General features: G+C 45.6%; 1 protein-coding gene across 1 annotated transcript in view; it reads right to left on the bottom strand.

Moving 5' to 3' along the window:
* The window catches only part of ABCC2 (ATP binding cassette subfamily C member 2), a 58,347-nt gene that overhangs the window by 16,434 nt on the left and 18,311 nt on the right, over nt 1–23,602 (bottom strand). The window contains exons 10-19 of the mRNA XM_034663127.1: nt 19,353–19,607; nt 18,092–18,157; nt 15,159–15,296; nt 14,471–14,617; nt 12,814–12,898; nt 12,030–12,096; nt 10,074–10,200; nt 8,084–8,260; nt 6,967–7,134; nt 4,150–4,330 (exon numbers count right to left, since the gene is read on the bottom strand). Coding sequence (XP_034519018.1) covers nt 4,150–4,330; nt 6,967–7,134; nt 8,084–8,260; nt 10,074–10,200; nt 12,030–12,096; nt 12,814–12,898; nt 14,471–14,617; nt 15,159–15,296; nt 18,092–18,157; nt 19,353–19,607 — 1,411 coding nt within the window. The remainder of the gene's footprint in view (nt 1–4,149; nt 4,331–6,966; nt 7,135–8,083; nt 8,261–10,073; nt 10,201–12,029; nt 12,097–12,813; nt 12,899–14,470; nt 14,618–15,158; nt 15,297–18,091; nt 18,158–19,352; nt 19,608–23,602) is intronic.

Genomic DNA, 23,602 nt, shown 5'->3' with positions numbered 1-23,602 from the left:
CATTTTAAAAACATACCCTGCAATAAGAAATTAAAAAATTAAAAATAAAATGTAAAACAGCCTGGGCATCAGCGACAATGGTAAAGACCTCTGGAAATTGTTAACTCCGTAAAAGCAATGACAAAATATTATTAAAATCAACTTTATAACTCTGAAATTAACCAATCCTGCAACAACCCAAGGAACATTTAAGAAAAATGGCTAAATCTCAGTAAGAACAATAAGTTTTGTGATAGTTTAATTCACCCCATTCCCATTCCCCCTTCCCTCAGATCTGCTGTAGCCTAGAATACTAATAACCTCAAAAACATGGTAACTACAAAAAATCAGCAGCCTCCTAACTACTGGAGGGAACAGAATGTGTTCAAAACTCTCCCAAAAGCCTCATCCTGGAACCAAACCCAAGTCTGTCTGCCCGATAAACAGCAAGGGCAATCACTGAGATACTGAGTATTCAGCAAGGAAAGGGTTTATGCAAGAGGAGACCAAATGAGGAGAGAGGAGGACAAGCCTTAAACTTGCCTCCCCAAAGGAGAGTCAGGGGAATTTAAAAGCAAATGAAAAAGGCTTAGGTAAAGAGTTGCAGTTGTAATTACTAGTCCCATTAACCCTTTGGTTACCAGTTTCAATCCCTAGAGAACTGTCATCATTTGACCTGGCTGGCAGTTTTCTAGAAAACTCCATTCACAGGGCTTGTCTTTATTGGACTGGACTTGGAGCTAGCTTAAATAATCAGCAGCAATTGTTTGACATCACAGCTGCCTGAGGGATGATAACAGTTGGGGCAAAAAAGAAGCTAAACAAAAACTTAAAAGGAAAAGCTGGGCAAGAAGATACCCTTAGGGAGGTTTGGTATTTTTTATGTATTCCTGGCAATCGAGAATGCCACACACATGGGTAGGGCTGTTCACATGCTTGAGAAAGAAGTGAGAAGGCCCTATTCTCTTACCCCAGGCTAAACTTCAGACTCTGTGCAAGCAGGAAACAAAAGGTGACGTAGAATTGTGAACTGCCTGCTGGAGTGTTAAGGACATGCCATCCCCCAACCATGCACACATGCACACAAAGCCTTTCAGAAGAAGCTTAGTGACTTATTGATTCCAGGACTTTAAGGAAATCTCCGTCCAATCATTAGCTGACCAACCAAGCAGAGACTTCCGTGGCCACATATGACAAAGAATACAGATTTCCTAAGAACTAGTTCAGGAAACTAAGAAGGAGGAACAACAAATCCTGGCAGTGGAAGGTGGGGAGCAAAATCTTATTTCCAGAGTTGCATTATTTAGAGTGACCAGCTTTCAATGAAAAATTATGAGACATACAAAGCAAGAAAGCATGGGACCATATTCAGGAAAAAACAAAACAGTCATCTGGGAAGCACAGACACTGGACTTACCAGAGAAAGACTTTAAAATGACTATTATAAATATATTCAAAGAACAAAGGGAAACCATGTCAAAGATCTAAAGTAGGAGAATGAGTTCTCATCAAATACAGAACATCAGTAAGGGATCAAATTTAAAAAAGAAAATAGAAATTCTAGAAAAGTACAATAACGAAAATGAAAAATCCACCAGAAAGGCTCATGAGCAAAAGAGATGGAGCATGTGACTTCAGCTGATCAACCATCTTAGCAGAAATGATGCCGGCTTGGACTGGAGGGGACAGAGACAGGACTAAATGAAGGAACACTGTCAGACTGCTAGGAATCTACCGGCAGAAAATGTACCAATAGAACTATCCAGCTGTGAACATGTGTTATCCTTCAAGGAAAGGGAAAATTGGCCCTGGGGTTGGCTACTCATCAGTTCCAGAGGGTGGGACCACTGCCCAGGGCTGGAAGGGTTGAAACCACCAGCCCAGGCTGAGTCTAAACAACAGAGACAGCATCAGGCCCAACAGGAGCATTATCGAACATTAAAATCTGGTGGAATTTGCCCTGCTAGATTTTAGATTTGCTTGGGATTAATGACCCCCTTTTCCCTCCTGATCTTTCCCTTTTGGAATGGGAATGTCTATCCTAATGCCTGTCTTACTACTGAAGCAGACAAGTTGATTTTACAGCTTGACAGAGTCTTGGGACAGAATCCTTCTCCTAGTCTCACCCACAACTGATTTTGCGTGAATGATGAAATGTGGGACTTTGAACGGACATTCAGATGAGATTTTGGACTTAGAGTTGATACTGGAATGATTGAGACATTGTGGATGTTGGGATGGCACGAATGTATTTTGCACATGAGAAAAATATGAATTTGGGTATGTCAGAGGACAGGTGTGACAGACTGAGTTCATATGTTGAAATCCTAACCTCCAGGACCTCAGAATGTGACCTTATTTGGAAATATGCTCATTGTAGATGTAATTAGTTAAGAGGAGGTCAGATGGGCCCCTAATCCATTACGTCTGATGTCCTTATACCAAGGGGAAATTTGGACATAGATGCACACATGCATAGCACGTGAAGAGGAAGGCAGAGAACAATGTGATGTGTCTACAAGACAAAAATGCCAAGGATTGCCAACAAACCCTCAGAAGCTAGGGGAGAAGCCTGGAACATGTCCTTCCCCATCACGTTCAGAAGGAACCAATCCTGTCAACACCTTGATTTTGGACTCCTAGCCTCCAAAACAGTGAGCAAATATTTATTTGCTCTGTTGTTTAAGCCGCTCAGTTTGCAGCACTTTGTTATGGCAGCTCATTAAGAAATGAATACACCAAACCAGTATTGATACAGGTCCCGTTGCCCTTCCCTTCATTCTACCATGTCATGGCCTGTACCTTGAGTCCCAGAACCAACAACAGCAGCATGCCAGGCATTGCTCAGAAATAGTCAGTGTTTACCAGAACAAAGGCTTGATGAGCTCTTTTGCAAACTGACCTTTGTACATAAAGGACAGGCTTCCTCAAAGGGTCTGTCCACCCATGCGGGTTTATAAGAGAATCCAGAAACTCACATCATGGCCAAGGGCCGAGGCTGGGGCCCGGGTCGACGGGGAGCCTAGACTTAGCATAAGGAAACTGTCAGAGCAGGTCATGGTGATATAGCTGACTGAGGAACGACTGGGGAATTAAGCATCAGACACTGCCCTTTGGATTGGGACCTTCGCTCCCCAGATAAGTGCTTTTAGTTTCCTCCAGGCCAGTCCCTAGAGTACATAAAGGCTGATAGAAAGTTCTGGCCTCTCTTTCTGCTGGTTCGTGTTACCCCTGACCTGGTCTCCTGGGATGGCTGCCAGTCTTTGTCACCTATTCTTTGCTCCTGCCGTATCCCTCCAACACTTACAGACTTTCTGGTTGAGGCTTTTCTTTCCATCTCTTGTGCTCCCAGGGTGGTTTTGAACCATCATGTTTCCTGACTTCAACACCTGCATGAGTCCCCACTTGCGGGCTCTATAGCTACTCCCTCTCCCAACTGACTTCTGGAATGCACCCTCCAGGTCTTGCTTTCTCAGGCTTGATCTCCTGCTGGTAACTGCTACCTAGAACTATGTACAGGACTACTGTTGGCAGGTTCTTGGGAAGGTCCTCAGAGATCAGGGCTCCACTGCTGACTAGAACTAATTGATGACCCCAGTGGTGGTGGTATTAGGGGCTATTCCTGTGGTAGACCGTGAGACCATGCAACTGCCATGATTTTTCCTGATTTGAAACACCCAGTGGTTTTTGGTATATTTTTGTCAAGATGGCTTTGTTAGGGCTTATCAAGAATTTTGCAGTACACTCTTAGTACCAGCCCATGAAGCTGTGCAGGAAATGGTTTTAGTGGATTCAGGGTAGGTGAGGTGGGATGTATAGTTTGAATCAATAGAAATATAGCATTCCTGAAAGGGGGCCCTTGATGCCACTAGTGTTTCTTCCACAAGGGCTAATCACCCTAAATCTTTAGTCACACCCTTCTAGTGTCATCGACTACACGTTAGAGATCATATGAGCAAGATGAGCCCCCAGTTTGGCTCAGGCACAGAGTTTCTATGTCTGTGTTTCTTTACAAAGACAAATACAAAAAGAACAGATTTTGGATCTCTGGATAATTCACTTCCAAATCTAATCTACTGGATACTGAATAGTTCAGGAAGTAAATAGTAGTTTATAACTCCTACCCTTTCCATACCTAAGCTTTATCCAGTTCCAATCTTCTCTACGTACCTGTGGCCTCTTCCTCAGGACCCGTCTGTTTTGTGAATGTCTTCAGAATCTTAGCAAATGGTCCTTTCTTGGCCAGCAGAGTGCTGTAAGATCCCTTCTCCAAGATGGTGCCATTCCCCAGAACCACGATCTCGTCCACTTGGGGAAGAAAGTGAATGCTATGCGTAACCAAGAGTCGAGTCTGAAAAGACAACAGTAAGTTGTGCCAATGCCTTCCGGCTCTGAGATGCTCTGTCCACCACCATCCTTGGCTCGCTCTTAAAAAGGAAAGAAATTAGCCTCCCACTAACTATGGGTAGCTAATTTCCAATTACCCAGAATGTCTACCACCTTCCTTGGCAACAAAAGAGAGAGAGAGAGAGAGAAACAGTCATCTTAATTCACTGTAGGGCTCTGTTTCAAAATGTAGCCCTGACAACTTGACCTCTTTCACTTCCGCTTTCCTTCCCAGTACCTCATCCTGACACGAAACCCTGTGTGTTAAGAGGAGACTCCTTCCCTTGTGGATATATTCAGTTATTTTCCTGTAGTGTCAGCGAGATTTGCCCTGCACACATTCTTCCAGCTTCCTGGGAGCTTAGGAAGGTCACTAGAGATCAAAGCCTATCAATATAACCGATGCATACAAACCTAATAACTAGCTAACTAACTTCCCCTTCAAATAACCAGCTAACCAACTGTACTAACAAGAGCTGCTCAGATTCTTTCAGCACATGAGAGATACTGTAGGGGCATCAAACTTTGTCTTCAGCCCAGGACCTCCCTGGTGTGGGAGGCTGGTCATCCCTTGTATTCCTGTGTATTTGAGGATCACACTGACCAATGAAGCAGACTCCAGTTGGAGAAAGACGAAGGCTCAGGGATCAGTAATGCAGTTAACAGGGGTCTTGGGGTTGAAATGGGCCTCTGGAGAGAGAACCCAAGCCACCACCTCTGCTCACTACTTCATAGCCCCACAGAGAGGAAATCCCGCTTATCTGGAAGACCCAGGAAATGCTCACCACCCCCCCAGTCTCAGCTCAAAGCCAACTCTTCTGGAAGCCTTTCCTGAATCCCCAGGTAAGACTTGGGTATCCCTCCTAAGCTTCTATTGTGGTTTGTATAGACTGCCATTAAAATAATTCTTGTATTATAGTATTATTGTTTGCTTTTCTGTATGTCCTCCCATTAGATTGTATGTTTACTTGAGAGCAGGGACCAGACCTTTTCATCTGTGCAAGCCCAGTCTTTGCAACAAGTCAGGCACAGGGTGGTATACAGTTCATGAATGAATGGAGCCAAGAGGCCTTACAGACAGGAGCCAGAACCAGGAACAGGAGGGAGAGGGAGTCCCTGTTGACTCATTGATCCAAGAGAGGCAAAGGGCCTCAGTGGGACAGCAGCCCACCCATCCTCTAACTGGCAGCAATCAAAATATCTTGAAAGAAACAAGCCAAACACAGATGGAGTTTTACTGACCAATACTCAGGGAGATGTTCCTGACAGCCCTCATTCTACACTTGCTGTTGGTGAGGAACATATTCAAGCCCTCAAGGGGCTCTGTCAGCCCCTCCGCCCCTTTCAGCCCACAGTGTCTGGGCAAATGGGCAAACTGGCCTGTGGTCAGGAAAGCCTGGTCTTCACTACCACCGGCTCTCGTGACTTGTTCTGGCTGCCCTATCTGTGCTCTCAGGAGCATTGTGAGAACCAAAGGAGGCAACGCAATCAAAGTGCTTAGCACTGGCCTTATGAATACTCGAGAAACATTAGTTTTGGGTTTTTTGTTTTGTTTTGTTTTTTGTTTTTAATGTTCAGGTTGAGCCATCCCTTCCAGGCATAGCATTCCTACGTCCTGCAAGGGATCCAGGGGAAGTGCCTTCTTAGAGCATAGCTCTAACACCTGCAGGATGACCTCTGTCCCACCAGTGAGGAGAGTTATTGGGTCCTCTGGGAGGTTTTCAGACACCAACCAGGTGTCCAACAATTCAATTCTGACACGGACTTCCTGGAATTAGCACAAACCCCACGGTTTATGGGCTCGGTCCCATGAGACTGACCCAACTTCAGATGCCAGGTGTAAGTCCTGGGCCACCCATACGTCTGACCAAGTAGCTATAAGGCTCCTTCCTCGTGAACAATAACTGCCTAGAACGGCTCATCAGATCTCCAGAATACACTTATGTTTGTCGGCTTGTTGTGAACGGATACAACTCAAGGAGAGTCGAATGGAAGAAATGCACAGGGCAACGTATGGGGGTGTGAGGTGAGCCTGCGGGCCATCCCTGCTCTCCCCAGCTGTGCCATCCTCTCAGCACCTTTGCGCCGTCACCTATCCAGAAGCCCTCTGAAGCTCATTGTTCACAAATTTTTATAATCCTGTCTTCAGCCCCTCTCCCTCCCCAGAGATCTGTAGGTGGGGCTGAAAGTTCTAATCTGCCTATCACCTGGGCTTTCTCTCCAACAGCCCTGTCCCAAGGCTATGGAGGGGCCGGCCACACCCTAAATCACTTTTTGGCTTGGGAACGAAAACCACTCTTAATATTACTCAGGAAATTCCAAGGGTTGGGGGTCTGTGCCAGGAACCAGGGACAAAGACCAAATACACATCTTTTTATACCACAGGTCTCAAAGTGCCTTTTATCACAGTCAATTATCCTGAGAGGCTTCAAGCTGGGAGCTTTCATGGGTCCCTTCTGGGGAGACAACTCCGACACTGTTATCTCTCCGCAGCCTAGGAGGCAGGTGAGTAAGGGAATTTGCTTTGGACCGCAGCGGTCCTAGGAGATGTGTTTCACCACCCCCATGCCAATGTCTTCTTTGCTTTAAGTCATTTCTCACCTTGCCTTTCAGTAGGCCATTGGGCCCCAAGACCTTATTGAAAATATGTCTTCCCACATGAGCATCCACAGCCGACAGGGGGTCATCCAGGACATAGATGTCTGAGTTCTGATAGGTAGCTCTGGCCAGGCTAATCCGCTGCTTCTGACCCCCGCTGAGATTTATACCCTGAAGAAGAAGAAAATTTCTATTAAGCACTCCTCCATAGTTCTGCCTTGCAGGGACTATTAAGGAGGGGAAGGAAGAGATCTGCCTCAATAAGGTATCAAGGACTTTAAAATCTTTCAAGTTCCTCTATATAAATAACTTCGATTCAAATAAATTCCTTCAGGCCCAATTAAATGTATGTCCAAATTACCATTCTCTATTATATGATTTACTTATGATTTTTGTTTCCTGCCCCGTGGGAATATAGAGCTAGACCAGAGCAGATTTTCTCTAGTTTACTCACGGATATAACTCCAGCACTTAAAGTGAGAGTGTGGCACATAGTAGGTCCTCAGTAAATGCATGTTGAGTTAATGAACAAAATCATTCTAGAGCTGTATCTTCATTAGTTTGCTAATATCTGAAGATCCTTGTCCCCCAAAGACTGCTCTATTCATTGTTAGTAATAGGGAGGAAGGTTGAAAACTCCCTAAATATGTAACCAGTTATGCTGTGACCACATAATGGATACAGTAGAGTCATTAAAAATCTATTTTTAAGGCATTTAAATAACCTGAGAAAATCTTTCACACTTAATTTCTTAGTGTGTGAAGAGATTATTGGAACCTTTCTCTGAGCCTCACTCATACCCACAGGTGGAGTCAGGACACCTAAGCTCTGGTCCTGCCACTCTGCCCCTCCCCCTGTGAGGTTGGCCTTGGGCCCAGACACTGGCTAGTTAGCCTCTCAGATCCTCAACAGCTTTCTTTTAGATGACACAATTCCAATATCTGCTTCCAGCTACAAAATTTTAAATTTCAAATATTGTGTAAACTCATGGTTTCTGGTATTTGTTCCAACACGACTACCTAGACTGGCCAGCTCTTCTACTCCCATCCTCTTCACCATCCTCACTTCTTTGTCTTCACTATCTCTTCACCCTTTCAAGGTCCCTTGGGGTTCCAAGTACCTTCTCTCCAATCTCGGCCAGGTCTCCTCCAGGCAGCACTTCCAAGTCTTGGAGGAGGGCACAGGCCTCCAGAATCTGCTGGTATCTCTTTTCATCTAACTCGGATCCAAAAAGGATGTTGTCCTTTATGGTGCCATTCTGGATCCAGGATTGCTGTGGGACATAGGCTATGGTGCCCTAAATGGGAAGGATCAGAGCACGTGACAGGCGTACCTCCAGAAAGGCAGGGTTGAAGGAGGGGATGGCAGGATGGGAAGGAAAAATCAGAACTTAGATCTGAAAAAATGAATGTATTTACTGCACCAAACAAGGAGAATGCTTTGATGTCCTATTCATCGTTTAATCTCCCCCCACCCTTTTCTGTTTTCACTATCACTTTCTAGCCATGATCCTAAAAACTGGGGGATGAATGCATAAGCTGCTTCTAGAACAAGCTTTTAGTCGGACCCCAGTGAGTTTCCTAAGACCAACAGAGGGCTAACACTGACAGGGGAGAGGATCTAGATGACATTTTAGGAAGAACCAAGAGATTTGAATTAGGGTGCAGGCTGATGCATGAAGCAGATCATGTCCAAAGAGAGATGGAGCCTGACAAGGCCTGTGTTTGAGAATGAGCTCACTTACGAGTTAGCAAGAAAAAGCTCCTTAATACACCTGAAACTAATGTCACACGGTATGTCAACTCTACTCAAAAAGTTTTTTGAAAAAGCTTCCTGAAAGGAGTTAGGAGACACGGCGCACCTGGATGGCTCAGTTGGTTAAGCAACCGACTCTTGATTTCAGCTCAGGTCTTGATCTCAGGGTCCTGGAAGCAAGTCCCCCCACCCCATGCACTCTCTCTCTAAAATAAATATTTTTTTAAAAAGGAGTTAGGAAACAGATTTTAATCTGTAGAGTCTGTTCTGCTATACTACATGTTTATTTAACGTAAATTAGCTCATAAGTGACTGGTAAATCAGAGAATAATGTCAGGATAATGTGCAAGAAGCGTTAGTTCTTAATTTTCTAAGCATGTCAGGGTCAAGCAATCAGGGGCAAGCTTTCTCATAATGAAAAGAAATGCTTAGCAATATACAAAGATCTTAAGGAAAAGAGCTAAAAAAAATCTATAACTTTTTTTTTTTGTATGCAAGTAGTGTCTGGTTAAATGATTCCAAGTACTTTTAATTTCCCCTAAATTCAACTCTCCAGGGAAGCAGACAGTGCTAATGAATTTACTATGAAAAGATTTCTTCTCTGTTAAAAAAACAAAAACAAAAACAAAAAAACAACAACAACAAAAAACTGATGGCGAGGTCCATACCCTATATTGAATTTCTGTGTTGGAAGCAAGTGCCCTCAAAGACCAAGCTCTCAGAGGAGGAGGAAGTTGGTCCAGGACCAACTGTGGCGCTGAGTGTAATTTACAGTGCTGCTCTTTTAATTATTGTTATTGGTTTTGTTGGTACCCTGGTTACAAAGTTATGTAAGTTTTTTTTTAAGATTTTATTTATTTATGAGAGAGATAGAAAGAAAGAGAGAGAGAGCACGCACAAGCAGAGGGAGGAGCAGACTCCCCACTGAGCAGGGAGCCTGACTCGGGGCTTGATCCTGGGACCCAGGGATCATGACCTGAGCTGAAGGCAGATGCTTCACCGACTGAGCCACCAGGTGCCCCAAAAGTTATGTAAGTTTTTAATGATGCTTTTAGAAGCATAGACAAAGCAGAATTGCCTATGCTTTGAAGGAAGAGAGCTCTCTTCAAGTTTTCAAACTGAAGTATACATAGGGGAATCACTTGCAGACTTCCAACCACCCCAGAGCCCGAGTCTATGCGTGGAGCGGGGAAAGAGCCCGCAGTGCACAAGTCTCCCAGGCATCTCTAAGACTGCGCCTGCAGCAGAGCAACGTGCTGAGCACATTCTCCTCCGTGCACTCTCCCTTACAAGAATCAGCGCTAAGTGGCCCACATTTGAATGTCAGAACTCTTCTCCTTGGCATCTTCTCTCACCTTGATGGTGACGTGCCCGTGGACGTTTTCCATTTCTCCCAGCATGGCTGACATCAAGGAGGACTTCCCAGAGCCCACAGTGCCCACCACAGCCACCAGCTGGCCTGGCATAATGTCCAGGTTCACACTGAAAAAGAGAAGAGTATTTGAAGGAGATGAGGGGAGTTATTCAAGAGTAAATCAGGCCACTTCTCAGATTCTCCATGGGAAGTCTGATTTTAGGAAACTTTTCCTCAAGATTGGAAAATTTGTCTTGGATATTGAGGACTCTGAAGTGTTTCTTTAATACCTTTTTTAAGCTCTAAAGGGCTAGAGAGTGAACCCTAACTTACCCAACTCTATAAGCTGTTTGTAACATTGTAGCTTTCAACAGGAAAAATTCTCTCAGCACCGACATGGCACCATTGAACAAGACCCGAATGGCAGCCTGGAGACCTGAGTTCAAGTCTCAACTCTGCTACTGCTAAGCTGTATGATCTTAGAAAGCCACTTCCCCTGGACTCTCTTTCATGAACTAATGGGGTTGGAATAGATCTGTGTTTCCCAAACTTGGCCATTCAATGAGAACAGCCATTCAGTGGGACACTTGCTGAACGTACAGATTCCCTGCCCTGGAGATCTGGCTGTGTCTGGCTGGGGAGGGGCACACACTGGGCTAGACTCCTAGAAACTCTGTGCCCACTCTATGTTTAAGTCTCTAGAATATTTGGAACATCAGGAACTTCTTCACAATCTTTCTGAACCCGTCCATTGCTAGTCTAAAAGAAGTTCGGCTCAAACTGGGCGCTCTGTCCAGTCTTCTGTCTGCAAAGGGAGGCTTTCAGGTTGGGAGGGTTCAGAGGAGGGGCTTCTGGCCTGATGCCTCCTGGGACAGGCTCCAGAATCCATATCAAAGGCTGTAGGAATTAGAGAGAAGTGTGGCAAGTCCTAGGTGTAACAGGGAGAAGATAAGGCATTCTGGGTTGAGAAGAAAGATCTGGGCTGCGCCAGCTTCCTGTGGTATTGTGTGTGCTATGTTCAGAGGAGCTGGGTATATGCTGTGTTTCTCACCCTGCATATACTGTGTTTTCTCCTATCCAGACATCCCTATGATAAAGTTAAATTTATAAATTAGGCCCAGTAAGAGATTAACAATAACTAATAAGATAGAACAGTTGTAACAATATACTGTAATAAAAGGTACGTGAATGCGGTCTTACTCTCTTATGGTACTGTACTCACTCTTCTTCTGAAGCAAGAGGAGACAATGCCTATGTGAAGAGCTGAAGGGAGGTGAATAATGGAGGCACTGTGACCTAGCTTTAGGCTACTATTGACCTTCTGACTGTTGGTCAGAAGAAGGATCACCCCCTTCCAGACCAAGGTGGACTGCAGGTAACTGAAAGTGCTGAGAGCAAAACTGTGAATAAGGGAACTCCTGGGCAAGCAGCAGCATGGCAAGAAAGGGTTGACTTAGGGCAAAGGTGGTGGGACGTGGAAATGGGTTATTTAGATGTCAAACTCCAGATCTCAAGTTTAATCTTAGTTAAAGGCAGCTCCCATTGTTCATTTTGGGGAAAGAAGCCATATTCTTGATTACTATTCTTGAATGAATGAATGAATACACGGAAATGGATTTCAGATTCTTGTGTGTATTCTTTACCCTCCCCAGAGCCCTAGGCTCCTCGCCGACGCTGCACTCCCTCCATCCGCAGTCTGGAGCACGAGTGCTTCTTGGGCCCTTAGCTGGAGGCGCACGGTCCCACAGGAAGACAGTGGGGGGGGCAGAGGCAGTTACGGGGAAAGAGGCTCAGGAGTTTTGCTCTCAGCTCATCCTTCCAGGGGTTTAGCCTGCGCTGATCCCTAACTGAACATGGGGACATAGCCATTTCCCATGCGTCCTATCACGTGGACTTTTCCAACAGGACCGGCAAGGAGAACCCTGAAGAAGAGCAGGATGGAAAGGAGGCAACTCACTCTTGGATTGTGGCTTCCGAGTCCAGGTCCCAGGTAAAGAAGGCCTCCGAAAACTGTACAGCTTTGTCTGTGGAGAAGAAGGCCCTCTCTTTTAGTCAGATGGAGGTCCCCATGTGTCTGTCTGCCCCTTCTCAGCTCTCACATGTCCCTCCTTGCTTCCTTCAGCGGCTCCTGAGTTCAGCTCTGCCAGGTGCTGGCTCCTCGGTTAACAGGAGGCAAAGGAAAGCTCCCGCGGTGAGTGCGAAAGTGGCCGCCAACAAAAGCCTTTTTGCTTGGATTTCCAACCCAGTTAGGAACCCAGGTTCCTGACTTGCAGACACCCTGGGTACATTCTCAGGCCCTCTGTTGCCTAGTGTCCTGGTAAAAGTTCCACCTCCAGATAGAAATATGGCCACTCCCTGGACTCCAGACACACAGCTCGCTCTGGCCTGTGGCTGCCCCCAGTCCTTAGAGCTTCAGAACCTCTGTACATTCTGCACTCCAGCCTACCTTCCCCAAGTCACAGGCTTGGCTCCATCCTGACTTTTGCTTTCTAGATCTTTTGCAGGACTTCCTGCTTATCCCCAGAGTAGCTGGCCTAGCTTTGTTTAGCAATCTGGCTAAGCATGCTGTTCTAAATGAAAACATAAGTAGAAACAGTAAGCTTATTATGCAAATGAAGGTTCAAGGTAAACCCCGCCTAGCTGTCCCTGTCAACCCATTTGCTGCTGCTAAGCTCCCCTATGTCAAGGTGCCAACGCCTGCGCCGTGAAGCAGCTTGGGGAGCAACTTCAGAATTTGTTACCAGAATTGCGGTCATGTCGAATGGCGGATGTGTCCAAGTCGTCCCCTCCCAAGTACTGTTCTAGCCGGTCTCTGGAAACACTGGCCTAGAGAGGGACACACAGGATCGGAATAGAATATCCAATGACGAGCACAAACAGGGAGAGGATTTTGACTTTGTCATCAGCCTGGATGTGGAAGCAGAGTCACCTTGCCAGGCGTCTCGTGGATGCTTCGCCGTGCGCCATGGCTGGAATTCTGGACACCCACCAAAACCTCCGCCACTCCCCACCCTCGGGAGACAGAGGGTGGTTAAGGTGGTCTGCTTCAGCCCTTTAGAAAACTCGGGGGCCAACGCTACTGCCATCTCTCCAATCTTTGGACCCAGTTCCAGAAACTGTCTTCTGCCTTCTTCTAAGACAAAACCCTAACTTCTAAGACAAAACCCTAACTTCTGTCCGGTTTTGATAACTGGGCCTCTGGCGTGCTCTTCTGTAACTGAGTCCATGCTTTGGGCTCATCCCGGGTCCAAACCGGGCCACAACTGGGACCCTTTATAGAGAAATTGGCCACAGCACCCCAGCGACCTTACAAATGTCCACATAGGCCAGGTTTAAACTGCAGCTGACTTAAACGTTGGCAGGACATCCGATGGTCTCCCGAAACATGAGAACTTGGGAGGATGCCCAGGAACTTTTACAAGGACATTTCTCACTTGTTGCCTCCCTATTCCCAGGGAACCTGTCATGAGACGGTTTCTCATCGCCGCCTGGGTTCTCGTGAAGTGGCAGACTCTCTGCCTTGCCCCCCTCCTCTGAGAGCAGCTGCCGCGTGGGTCAGTGTCTCAGACACGGGGGGAATGCCCCACGGCCCGTGGTGCGTGGTCAGCTGGCCCATTTCATGTCAGGGTCAAACCACGAGACAGAGAATGCAGGGAGCGGGCACCGCTGCTGATCTTGCTTTCGTGCTCTCTGTAAGAAACAATCCGAATCGAAAGAGCCTGCTGTTTCTTTATCAGCCCAATCAGTCAGCCTTTCTTAACACCCTCTGGCATGGGGAGGTCTAAACTCGTCATTCTTACCTCCCGCGTGGCCTGAAGCCAGCTAGCCCTGGGGTCCATGCACATCACCGCACTCCATCTAGTCTGCCACCTGCCCTGTGAATACGCTCCTGAGGTCCAGTACCTGGTCCAGCTCACTGACTGTGCTCACTCTTCAGGACCCTGACACTCCCACTGGCCCATCTGAGGCCTCCTGAACTCCGAACTCCGTTTTCTACAGCTCGGGGCTCAAGAACTACATCTGGTCTTACCACCACATGGCTTCGTGCAGAGAGAACCTTTTTCTTCCCTTCGTGCCCTATTTCCCTGATGCTGTATCATACCCCAAAGCCTTGGGGAAATGTGGGGGAAACCGGGCTGGGAAAGGGCTTAGGAATGTTCCAGGTATCAGGGCTCATCCTCATCCTCTCACTGAATGCTTTCACAACCGTTGTCTCCCTGTGCGGTAGAGGAGATTGGTAGGGTTATCCCCATTTTAGATCAAACTTGGTCTCCAGAGAACAAGCAAATCTAATTGAAAGTTCACCCCCAGAAGCTAGAAGTGAGCTATGATAGGCCATTCTGGAATGTAAGGCTTTTGAGCAGAGGTAAGTGGTTGGCGGGGAGAGATCTTACCCACCTGGAGAACGGTGGAGATCACCATGGGAAACATGCTGAGGGGAAAGCGCAGCATGTTGAAGAGGGTGATGGACGTGAAGGCCTTTTCTGCATCCAAAATATTATTGCTGTCCACCAGAGTGTAGACTGAAAATGTGATCACAGACACCTGGAAAAGCAAGGCCGTGAGGAATTCATTCCTAAACGGCTTCAAGTGGCCTTATGCTAAGTCTCGGGAACACAGTATCAGAGTTGAGGGAGCCTTAGTGACGATTATCTCAATTCTTGTGTTACAGATGAGAAAGCTGAGCCCAGAGAAAAGGAAATATCTTGCCTGGGGTCACAAGGTCAATTAATAGTATTGCTGGGACCACAGTTCGTGTCTCCCGGCTCCTACTTTGGTGTTCCCTCCCGCTCTAGACCCACACAGCCTCCACAAGAAAAGACGCTCTCCTCTGCAAACCGTTCCTGGATACCACATTCGCGCGGACCGTCCTGGAAACTTGCTCTGGGCTGCCGGACTGCCAAACTGTACACCAGGGTGAAACTAGAGCTGGAGGCATGAGGCAGGAATAGCAGTTTTGGGAAGCTGTGGAGGGAGCAGAGCTCCCTGGATTTCAGGGTTAGGCCTACAGGCCCTGGGGGAGTCTCTCTAGAACTGACCTTCCTCTTCGGGAAGCTGACCCCACCCACAGATCCCTGTCACTCACCAGGACAGGAGTTAAGTGTAAGAGAAACGCCATTACAGACTGCATCCGCGCAAAGGTCAGCAGGTTCTTGAGCTCTTTCTTCCGAAGTTCATGAACTTGGTTTTTGAATGAAGGTTCCCAGGCAAAATATTTCAGGATCTAAGAGGATAGAAAACAGCACAGCTCACACTGTTGCCCCAAAAGGACACCAGGTAGGTCTCACCCACCCAGATTTTAGGATATGTTCTCCAAAATGGGGGATGGAGGTTAGAAATCCAGATTAGAAAGTAGAATTATAGAAAGGTGGGTTGCATTCGTTGACAACCTACTATGGACAAAAACGGTTTATATACCTTACTTAATCCTTATAACAACCTTAGTGTGATCAATTGTCCCAGTTTGCCTGAATCTAAGGGGTTGCTCAGGACATGGGGCTTTCAGAGCACTAAGCCCAGAAAGTTCTGGGCAAACCAGGGAGAGTCCCAGTTTTATTAGAATTATTGTACCAATTTTAGTGACAAGGAAACAGGCTGAAGAAACTAATTAACTTCCCCAAAGTTCCCAAGCTAGCAAGTGTTAGAGCCAAAACTCAAAGCCAGGGCTATCTTTTCATTTTACTACATTTAGCAGAGAGGCATATCAGAGCTCTGGGTAGAGAAATCTCAGGGAGTTAAAAGAGGTCTCCGCATCACAACACATGTGGCGATGAGCACTGGTGTTATACACCACTACTGAATAGTTGAACACTACATCAGCAGCTAATGATGTACTGTATGTTGGCTAACTGAACACAATAAAAAAGAGGCCTCCGAAGAAACAACAATTGCTGGAGAGGATGTGGAGAAAGGGGATCCCTCTTACACTGTTGGTGGGAATGCAAGTTGGTACAGCCACTTTGGAAAACAGTGTGGAGGACCCCTTAAAAAGTTAAAAATAGAGCTACCCTATGACCCAGCCATTGCACTACTGGGTATTTACCCCAAAGATACAGACATAATGAAGAGATGGGCCATATGCACCCCAATGTTCATAGCAGCATTGTCCACAATAGCTAAATTGTGGAAGGAGCCGAGATGCCCTTCAACACATGACTGGATTAAGAAGATGTGGTCCATATATACAATGGAATATTACTCAGCCATCAGAAAGAACGATTACCCAACATTTGCAGCAACATGAACAGGACTGGAGGAGATTATGCTAAGTGAAATAAGTCAAGGAGAGAAAGACAATTATCATATGGTTTCACTCATTTATGGAACATAAGAACTAGCAGGACGATTGGTAGGAGAAGGAAGGGAAGAATGAAGAGGGGGTAAACAGAAGGGGGAATGAACCACAAGAGACTATGGACTCTGGGAAACAAATTGAGGGCTTCAGAGGGGAGGGGGGGTGAGGGATTGGGATACGCTGGTGATGGGTATTAAGGAGGGCACATATTGCATGGTGCACTGGGTGTTATACGCAACTAATGAATCATGGAACACTACATCAAAAACTAAGGATATACTGTATGGTGACTAACATAATAAAAAATTATTACAAAGAAAAGAGAGGCCTCTGTTGCATTTTCAAAAAGTTTAGGGTAATGCTTAAATCCCTAAATTCCAAACAATACAAATATTTGAAAATAACTTCTTGGTGACCTTTGCAGGAGGAAATGCATAATTTCGAAAGTTGGCCAATAGAGGGAAAGACATAAGCATTTACCCTGCCTGTCCTGTACAAACTGCATTTTAGGGTAACCAAGTAGTTGACTAAAGGTACTACTTCATCATAGAAGTCCGGCTAATCAATGCCAAAGGAATGATAGAGTTAAACTTTCACTCTTTTGCAACTCCTAATGAAATAATGGATCGAGGCCATGATCGTCAATGGATGCAAGCACTTTTATGACCATTTTCGATGTTGGCTGCATATTAGAATCACTGGTGGATCTTTAGAAATATATATACGCCTAGGCTTCGACCCCAGAGAGTCTAATTTACGTGGTTTGAATTAGGGCCCAAGCCTCAGTGGATTTTACAAACTTCCCAGGGGGTCAAAATGTGCCGCCAGGGCCACAGAGGTCTGCTCTAGGTGAGACAATGGCGAGAAACCTAGTAAGGGGTGAATCAGGCTGACTACACCCAGACCCCCGACACAGTACCACCTGAAACTAGCCTTCCTCCCTACCCCCACCAAAAAAAAAGAAAATGAACCAGAAAACCTATCTAATCAAGCCTCTAGATCTGATTACTAATTTATAAAAAATACAGGAACTAAGACAACCTGGTTTCTCCAATATGACCAAAAAAGATTTAAAAAAAGGGAGAGAGTTTATTGTAGATTAAAAGTACTATCACCTAAATGTCACATGTGGACATTTTTTGGATCCGTATTCCAACTAATTTACAGCAAACAAAGGACATATGAGGTAATTGGGAAAATTTAATGGTACCAAAAAATGATTTTTTTTTTAGGTGTGATAATGGTATTGTGGTTATGTTCAAAAATAAAGTCTTTTAGAAACACATACAAAGCGTTTATGAATGAAATGACAAGATATCTGGGATCTGCTTTAAATATCATTTAGCAGAGCATGAAGAAGGTACAAAGTTGAAACTAGTGAGATCGTGCTGATAACTGCTGGACGTGGGTTAGAAGCCCATGGGGTCTCCTCAGATCATCCTCTCTACTTTTGTGTGCATTTGACAATTTCTACAGTAAAACATAAAAACAAAACAAATCATTGAAGGTAAATAAACAGAAATCAAGGTTCAAAAGAGGGAGAGGGCCTGAAACAGTTAGGAGGAGAAGCCGGAGACCTGGAGACTTGTGGGCAAAGTCGGGGGTCCGATGATACACCTCAGGCCCACAAGGGGGCGTCCACCACCCCCGCCAGGCCCGCTTGAGGCTTCGAACCCACCAACTCGGCCATTTCACGCGGAGGGCCGCCCCCCTCAGCTTCTCACCTTGATCCCACTGAGAATTTCATTCATGATCTTTAACCGTTTGTCTTTATTCTTCATATTTTTTACCTGCCAGGAAAAGTAAAACAAAACACACTGCCTTGTGAGAGGGTCCCGATTTAGCACGAATGCTAGGCGGCATTTGTGGAGGTCACCTGGTAAGAACTTGAGGTGCCTCGTGACGGGCTGCATCTCCCCGCCACACTTTTGCCCATTGCTCCTGCCACACCCGTCTTCGTTCTGATCCTTAACCGTGCGAAGTTCATTTCCACACCCACAGGCTTTGCCTGGCTTGCCCTCTCCCCAGGGCGTTCTCCGCGAGGCCGACTCCTTCACAGTCAGGCTCCTGCTATTCAGAGTGGGACTCAAAGGAACCCTCCTCACCAGGCTGTCCCTGACCCTGTAATCGGAAACTACCACCCGCTCACCTGCTAGCCTAGCACCCTGTCTCATTCTCTTCATAGTACTTATCATGACCTGATAGTTTTCTTGTTTATTTCTGTGGGTGGCCTGACTCTCCACCCCAAAGAGAACGTAAGCTCCACCAGGGCAAGAGTTTGTCTAACATGCTGCCGTGTTCCCAGAATAGCACGTACGATAAATCTTTTAAAAAGAATTATTTGTAACTAAAGGAATGAAAAGTGAATGAGTGACTATATCACGTACACCACTGAGTCCTCCCACCCAACCTTTGATTTCTGGCAGGTCAAAGGACTGTCCACAGGGAGCCCTGCCCCCTGGTAGTAGTAGGGCTGACTGCCAGGAGTTAGGCTTACAGCTTTGGTCACTCGTGCTTCTGCTCTGCATGACTGGTTTGTCCTGCTTGATGGGGGAAACAGGGCCAATCATCAGGACTCTAAGAACAGCCCTGGGGTACATGTGTGGCTCCGTTGGTGGAATGTGCAACTCTTGATCTCAGGGTTGTGGGTTCGAGCCCTATGTTGGGTGCAGACATTACTTAAAAACAATTTTTTTTTTTTTAAGGATGCCCAGCAAGCAGGGTAGAAGAGAGACGTGCAGGGCCCCTGGGCAGATCTTCCCTCTCTAATCAGGCTTTGCCCTCTCAGATGAATAAAGAGGAGTATATAAACCTTAAGAGTGGCCAAAAGATGAAAAGGGAAGATAGAGAAAGCCACGTTCATGTGGGATGGTGGAACGTATTCTATCAGCTTTGCCTGCCCAAACGTTCAAGAGTTAGAGTAAGCCCAAGACTTCAGACTTTGAGGAAGGCGTGTATATCCCCAGGGTGACTCGGTTTCTTTACCTGAACAGCTCTACTCTTGGCAGCAAGTATCCCATTAACTGGAATTAGGAGTACCATCACCCCAACACCTGCTAAGACAGAGGGTCCCAGCTCTGCCCATAGGAAGTAGATAGACAAAGTAATCTGGAGAATATTTGACCACAGCAGATGAAGGTAGCTGGTCACATCCATGAGCTTCTGGGCATCCACAGACATCAGGTTCACTGTTTCTCCAATGGTGTACTGCTTCCTGGCCTGGTTGGATAGGGTCAGCGCCTAAAGAAAAAGATTGGAATTGTGATCTATGGGCAAGGCCAAGGATAATGGGGAGCAAAAAGGAAACTCAGGAAGTGAGGACACAATAGAAGGATGGGCTCCATATGGACACAATTTTTCCCAGGGGCTCTGCCTTCTTTCCTCCAAATCGCACAGTGTTCTTTCATTCCTGACTACTCTTTCAGGTTATTCCAACCTCCCTGAACCCCTTGCCACCCCCTCCCCAACACACACATTTCTTTTTTTTTTTCTTTTTTTTTTTTTAAAGATTTTATTTATTTATGTGACAAAGAGAGACAGCCAGCGAGAGAGGGAACACAGCAGGGGAGTGGGAGAGGAAGAAGCAGGCTCCCAGCGGAGGAGCCCGATGTGGGACTCGATCCTGGATTGCCGGGATCACGCCCTGAGCCGAAGGCAGACGCTTAATGACTGCACTACCCAGGCGCCCCCCAACACACACATTTCTTTGCTCAGAAAATTCCTACTCTTGAGTGTTTAGATGAAGTTTATTCTGAGAAGACTTCCCCGGACTCCTGAGTTTGGGTTAGATGCCGGTACCTCCTGTGTACTCCCAGAACATTCTGGGCTTACCTCTGTCATTACATTCATCACACTGAACTATAATTGTTTCATTTTTCTACTTCACCAGATGTAAACTCTGTGGATAAGGGCTACATCCGTTCATTTCACTACTGTAATACATGGCACACAGTAGGGCATCAGATACCAAAGGATGGCAGGAAGGGAGGAATCACATATTGATTCCGGCCCTTCAGACTGGGGATGCGGCAATATTATTTGGAGCCATGTTCTTATGAGGAAGCTGCAACCATTTCCAAGAAGGACAGATCTTAGAATGAAGAGGAAAGCAGGGTTCATGATTTTGAAGCAAAACAATTTGCTTATTGTCAGGAGTTTGCGGGCAATATCTAGATGCTGAATCATTTAGCATGGGCTCCTGTTTTCATGTTAGATCAAAAGACTGATATCCACAGGTCTTTCACTTACAACAACACCTTGCAAATGCACCCGGCCAAGGGACTTGGCACTGGGGCACTGAAACCAGTTCACACCATGCTCACCAAACCACCACCTGGCATGGGCTATGTCTGCCTGGAGGAAGGAGAGCCTTCTCATTCCCACAAAAGATAATGTACGGACTAGGGATCCACCCCCGTCGTCGTCCTAGAAGCTCTACTGTCACCTTGATCCACCAAGACATGCTTCTTTGGAACATAACAGGATTCTTAGTTATACAGTAAAATGAGGGAAATTCCCCCAAATGTTAGGCCACCAAGGTTTTAGAGAAATCAGTCCAACGCTATGTCTCCCCTTTGGTATGAGAGAGCAAAAACAAACACCCTCCTCCCCAAAACAAACCAAAAAGCCAAGCAAACTAATTACCCTTCAAGGTCATCATTTTTCTCTTCTCAATAAAATCTCAGTACAGTAGAAAAGACATTAATTTAGTGCCAATAGCCTTAATCTGAGGGCAAGACCTGGCTCTGTGATTGTAGGCATTGAAATGACCTAAGCCTTACTTCTCTGTAAAACAGGGATAATGCAGTTACTTCACAGGGCCATGAATTACAAATGGATATAAAAAAATGTTTCACTACATTTCTTAAATGAAGCATTGTCTAAACATGAAATTTTAAATTCTATTTCAGTAGCAATATTTATTTGAATGAAAGTCTTATTAAGGGTTTCATTTTACAAATTCTTTATGGATTGTAACAGTTGCAAAACTTGGAATATATTAAGAATCAAAAATAGTGGAAATGAATCCCCACAACTGTAAAAGTGTACATTCACAGAAATGGCTGAGAAACCTGGTTAGTGACCCCGATTCCTGCAAACAAGCAGAAATCCATCATCTCCAAAAGAAATAAGGGGATTAAATATTGGGGGGAAGACAAATTCCTGTGTGAGGCTACCCAGGAGTTCAAAAGACTTGACCAGACTTCCGATCTAAAGACATTTTGGACTACCTGTCTGGTCTCTGGACAAGTCAACGTCTGCCCAGGGAAGACAACGACACATTAGTTTTAAGAGACAAATGCAGGGGGGCGCCTGGGTGGCACAGCGGTTAAGTGTCTGCCTTCGGCCTTCGGCTCAGGGTGTGATCCTGGCACTGTGGGATCGAGCCCCATATCAGGCTCCTCCGCTATGAGCCTGCTTTTTCCTCTCCCACTCCCCCTGCTTGTGTTCCCTCTCTCACTGGCTGTCTCTATCTCTGTCGAATAAATAAATAAATCTTAAAAAAAAAAAAGAGACAAATGCAGGGCATCTTGGCTCCTTTCACAATTTAGCACTTGTGGACAATGCTGCTATGAACATTGGGGTGCATATGGCCCTTCTCTTCACTACGTCTGTATCTTTGGGGTAAATACCCAGTAGTGCAATTGCTGGGTCATAGGGTAGCTCTATTTTTAACTTTTTAAGGGACCTCCACACTGTTTTCCAGAGTGGCTGTACCAACTTGCATTCCCACCAACAATGTAAGAGTGTTCCCCTTTCTCCACATCCTCTCCAACATTTGTTGTTCCTTCAACAGACGAATGGATAAAGAAGACGTGGTCCATATATACAATGGAATATTACTCGGCCATCAGAATGATTACCTAACATTTGCAGCAACGTGGACGGGACTGGAGGAGATTATGCTAAGTGAAATAAGTCAAGCAGAGAAAGACAACTATCATATGGTTTCACTCATTTATGGAACATAAGAAATATCAGGAAGATCAGTAGGAGAAGGAAGGAAAGAATGAAGGGTGGGGTAAACAGAAGGGAGAATGAACCACGAGAGACTATGGACTCTGGGAAACAAACTGAGGGCTTCAGAGGGGAGGGGGAGGGGGGACTGGGATAGTCCAGTGATGGGTATTAAGGAGGGCACGTATTGCATGGAGCACTGGGTGTTATACACAAACAATGAATCATGGNTCAGGAAGATCAGTAGGAGAAGGAAGGAAAGAATGAAGGGTGGGGTAAACAGAAGGGAGAATGAACCACGAGAGACTATGGACTCTGGGAAACAAACTGAGGGCTTCAGAGGGGAGGGGGAGGGGGGACTGGGATAGTCCAGTGATGGGTATTAAGGAGGGCACGTATTGCATGGAGCACTGGGTGTTATACACAAACAATGAATCATGGAACACTACATCAAAAACTAATGATGTACTGGTTAGTATGGTGACTAACATAACATAATAAAAAATTAAAAAAATAAAAAGACAAACGCAAAGGAGAAAACCAGGAACCATAACAGAGAAATCATTATGATGGAACACTCTAGTGGTACAAGAAAGAGGAAGGAAAGGCAGTTGGTGTTTAATGTTCTATTCTATAAAAAGTCCTATCTCCTCATGTATGAATTTTTTTCCTCAGACTTGTAGCCACTGATGGTTAACTATTCAATTCTCATTTTTTTAAATTTTTTTATTGATATAGGATTGGGACAAATGAGGGACAAAATGAGGTTTCACGTTGGTATCTGGGACGTGAGGAAAATACAACGGCTCTGAGAAAGTTAATTAAAAGCAACATGTCAGAGGGAAGATTAGCAAAATCATCATGAAGAAGTGGGAAAGTTCCTAGGTCTGCAGAACTCAGTAACCAGACAGCATGTGTTTACAAAATGAAAAAAGGACTCAGGCAGAGAAGGGGTGGCAGATGCTGAAGACTAGAAAAAGCAGTCTCTAGGCAAAAGTGGGTCTGGGGAGATGGAGCCCTGGCCCATAGAGCTTTCTAGTCTGTGGCAAAGCCATAACTGAGATGGACGCACCAAGTCTTATGGACCCAGTTTCATGTAGCAACCAGTTTAAATGTTGGTGGTTTTAAGAGTTTTCTGTGGGTCAGCTTTTCTGATCTCACATTCTTTCCAATTTCAATATATGTGCTGCCAAAGGGAGCACTCTGATCTTACATTCTTTTCCAAGGTGTTCTCACTTTGTCAAGAGGGACAGGTACGCAAGCCTTCAAGGCTGAAA

Source organism: Ailuropoda melanoleuca, chromosome 6 (assembly GCF_002007445.2).
Source record: "Ailuropoda melanoleuca isolate Jingjing chromosome 6, ASM200744v2, whole genome shotgun sequence".
Taxonomy (NCBI): Eukaryota; Metazoa; Chordata; class Mammalia; order Carnivora; family Ursidae; genus Ailuropoda; species Ailuropoda melanoleuca.
This window is presented reverse-complemented; position numbering and strand designations above follow the sequence as displayed.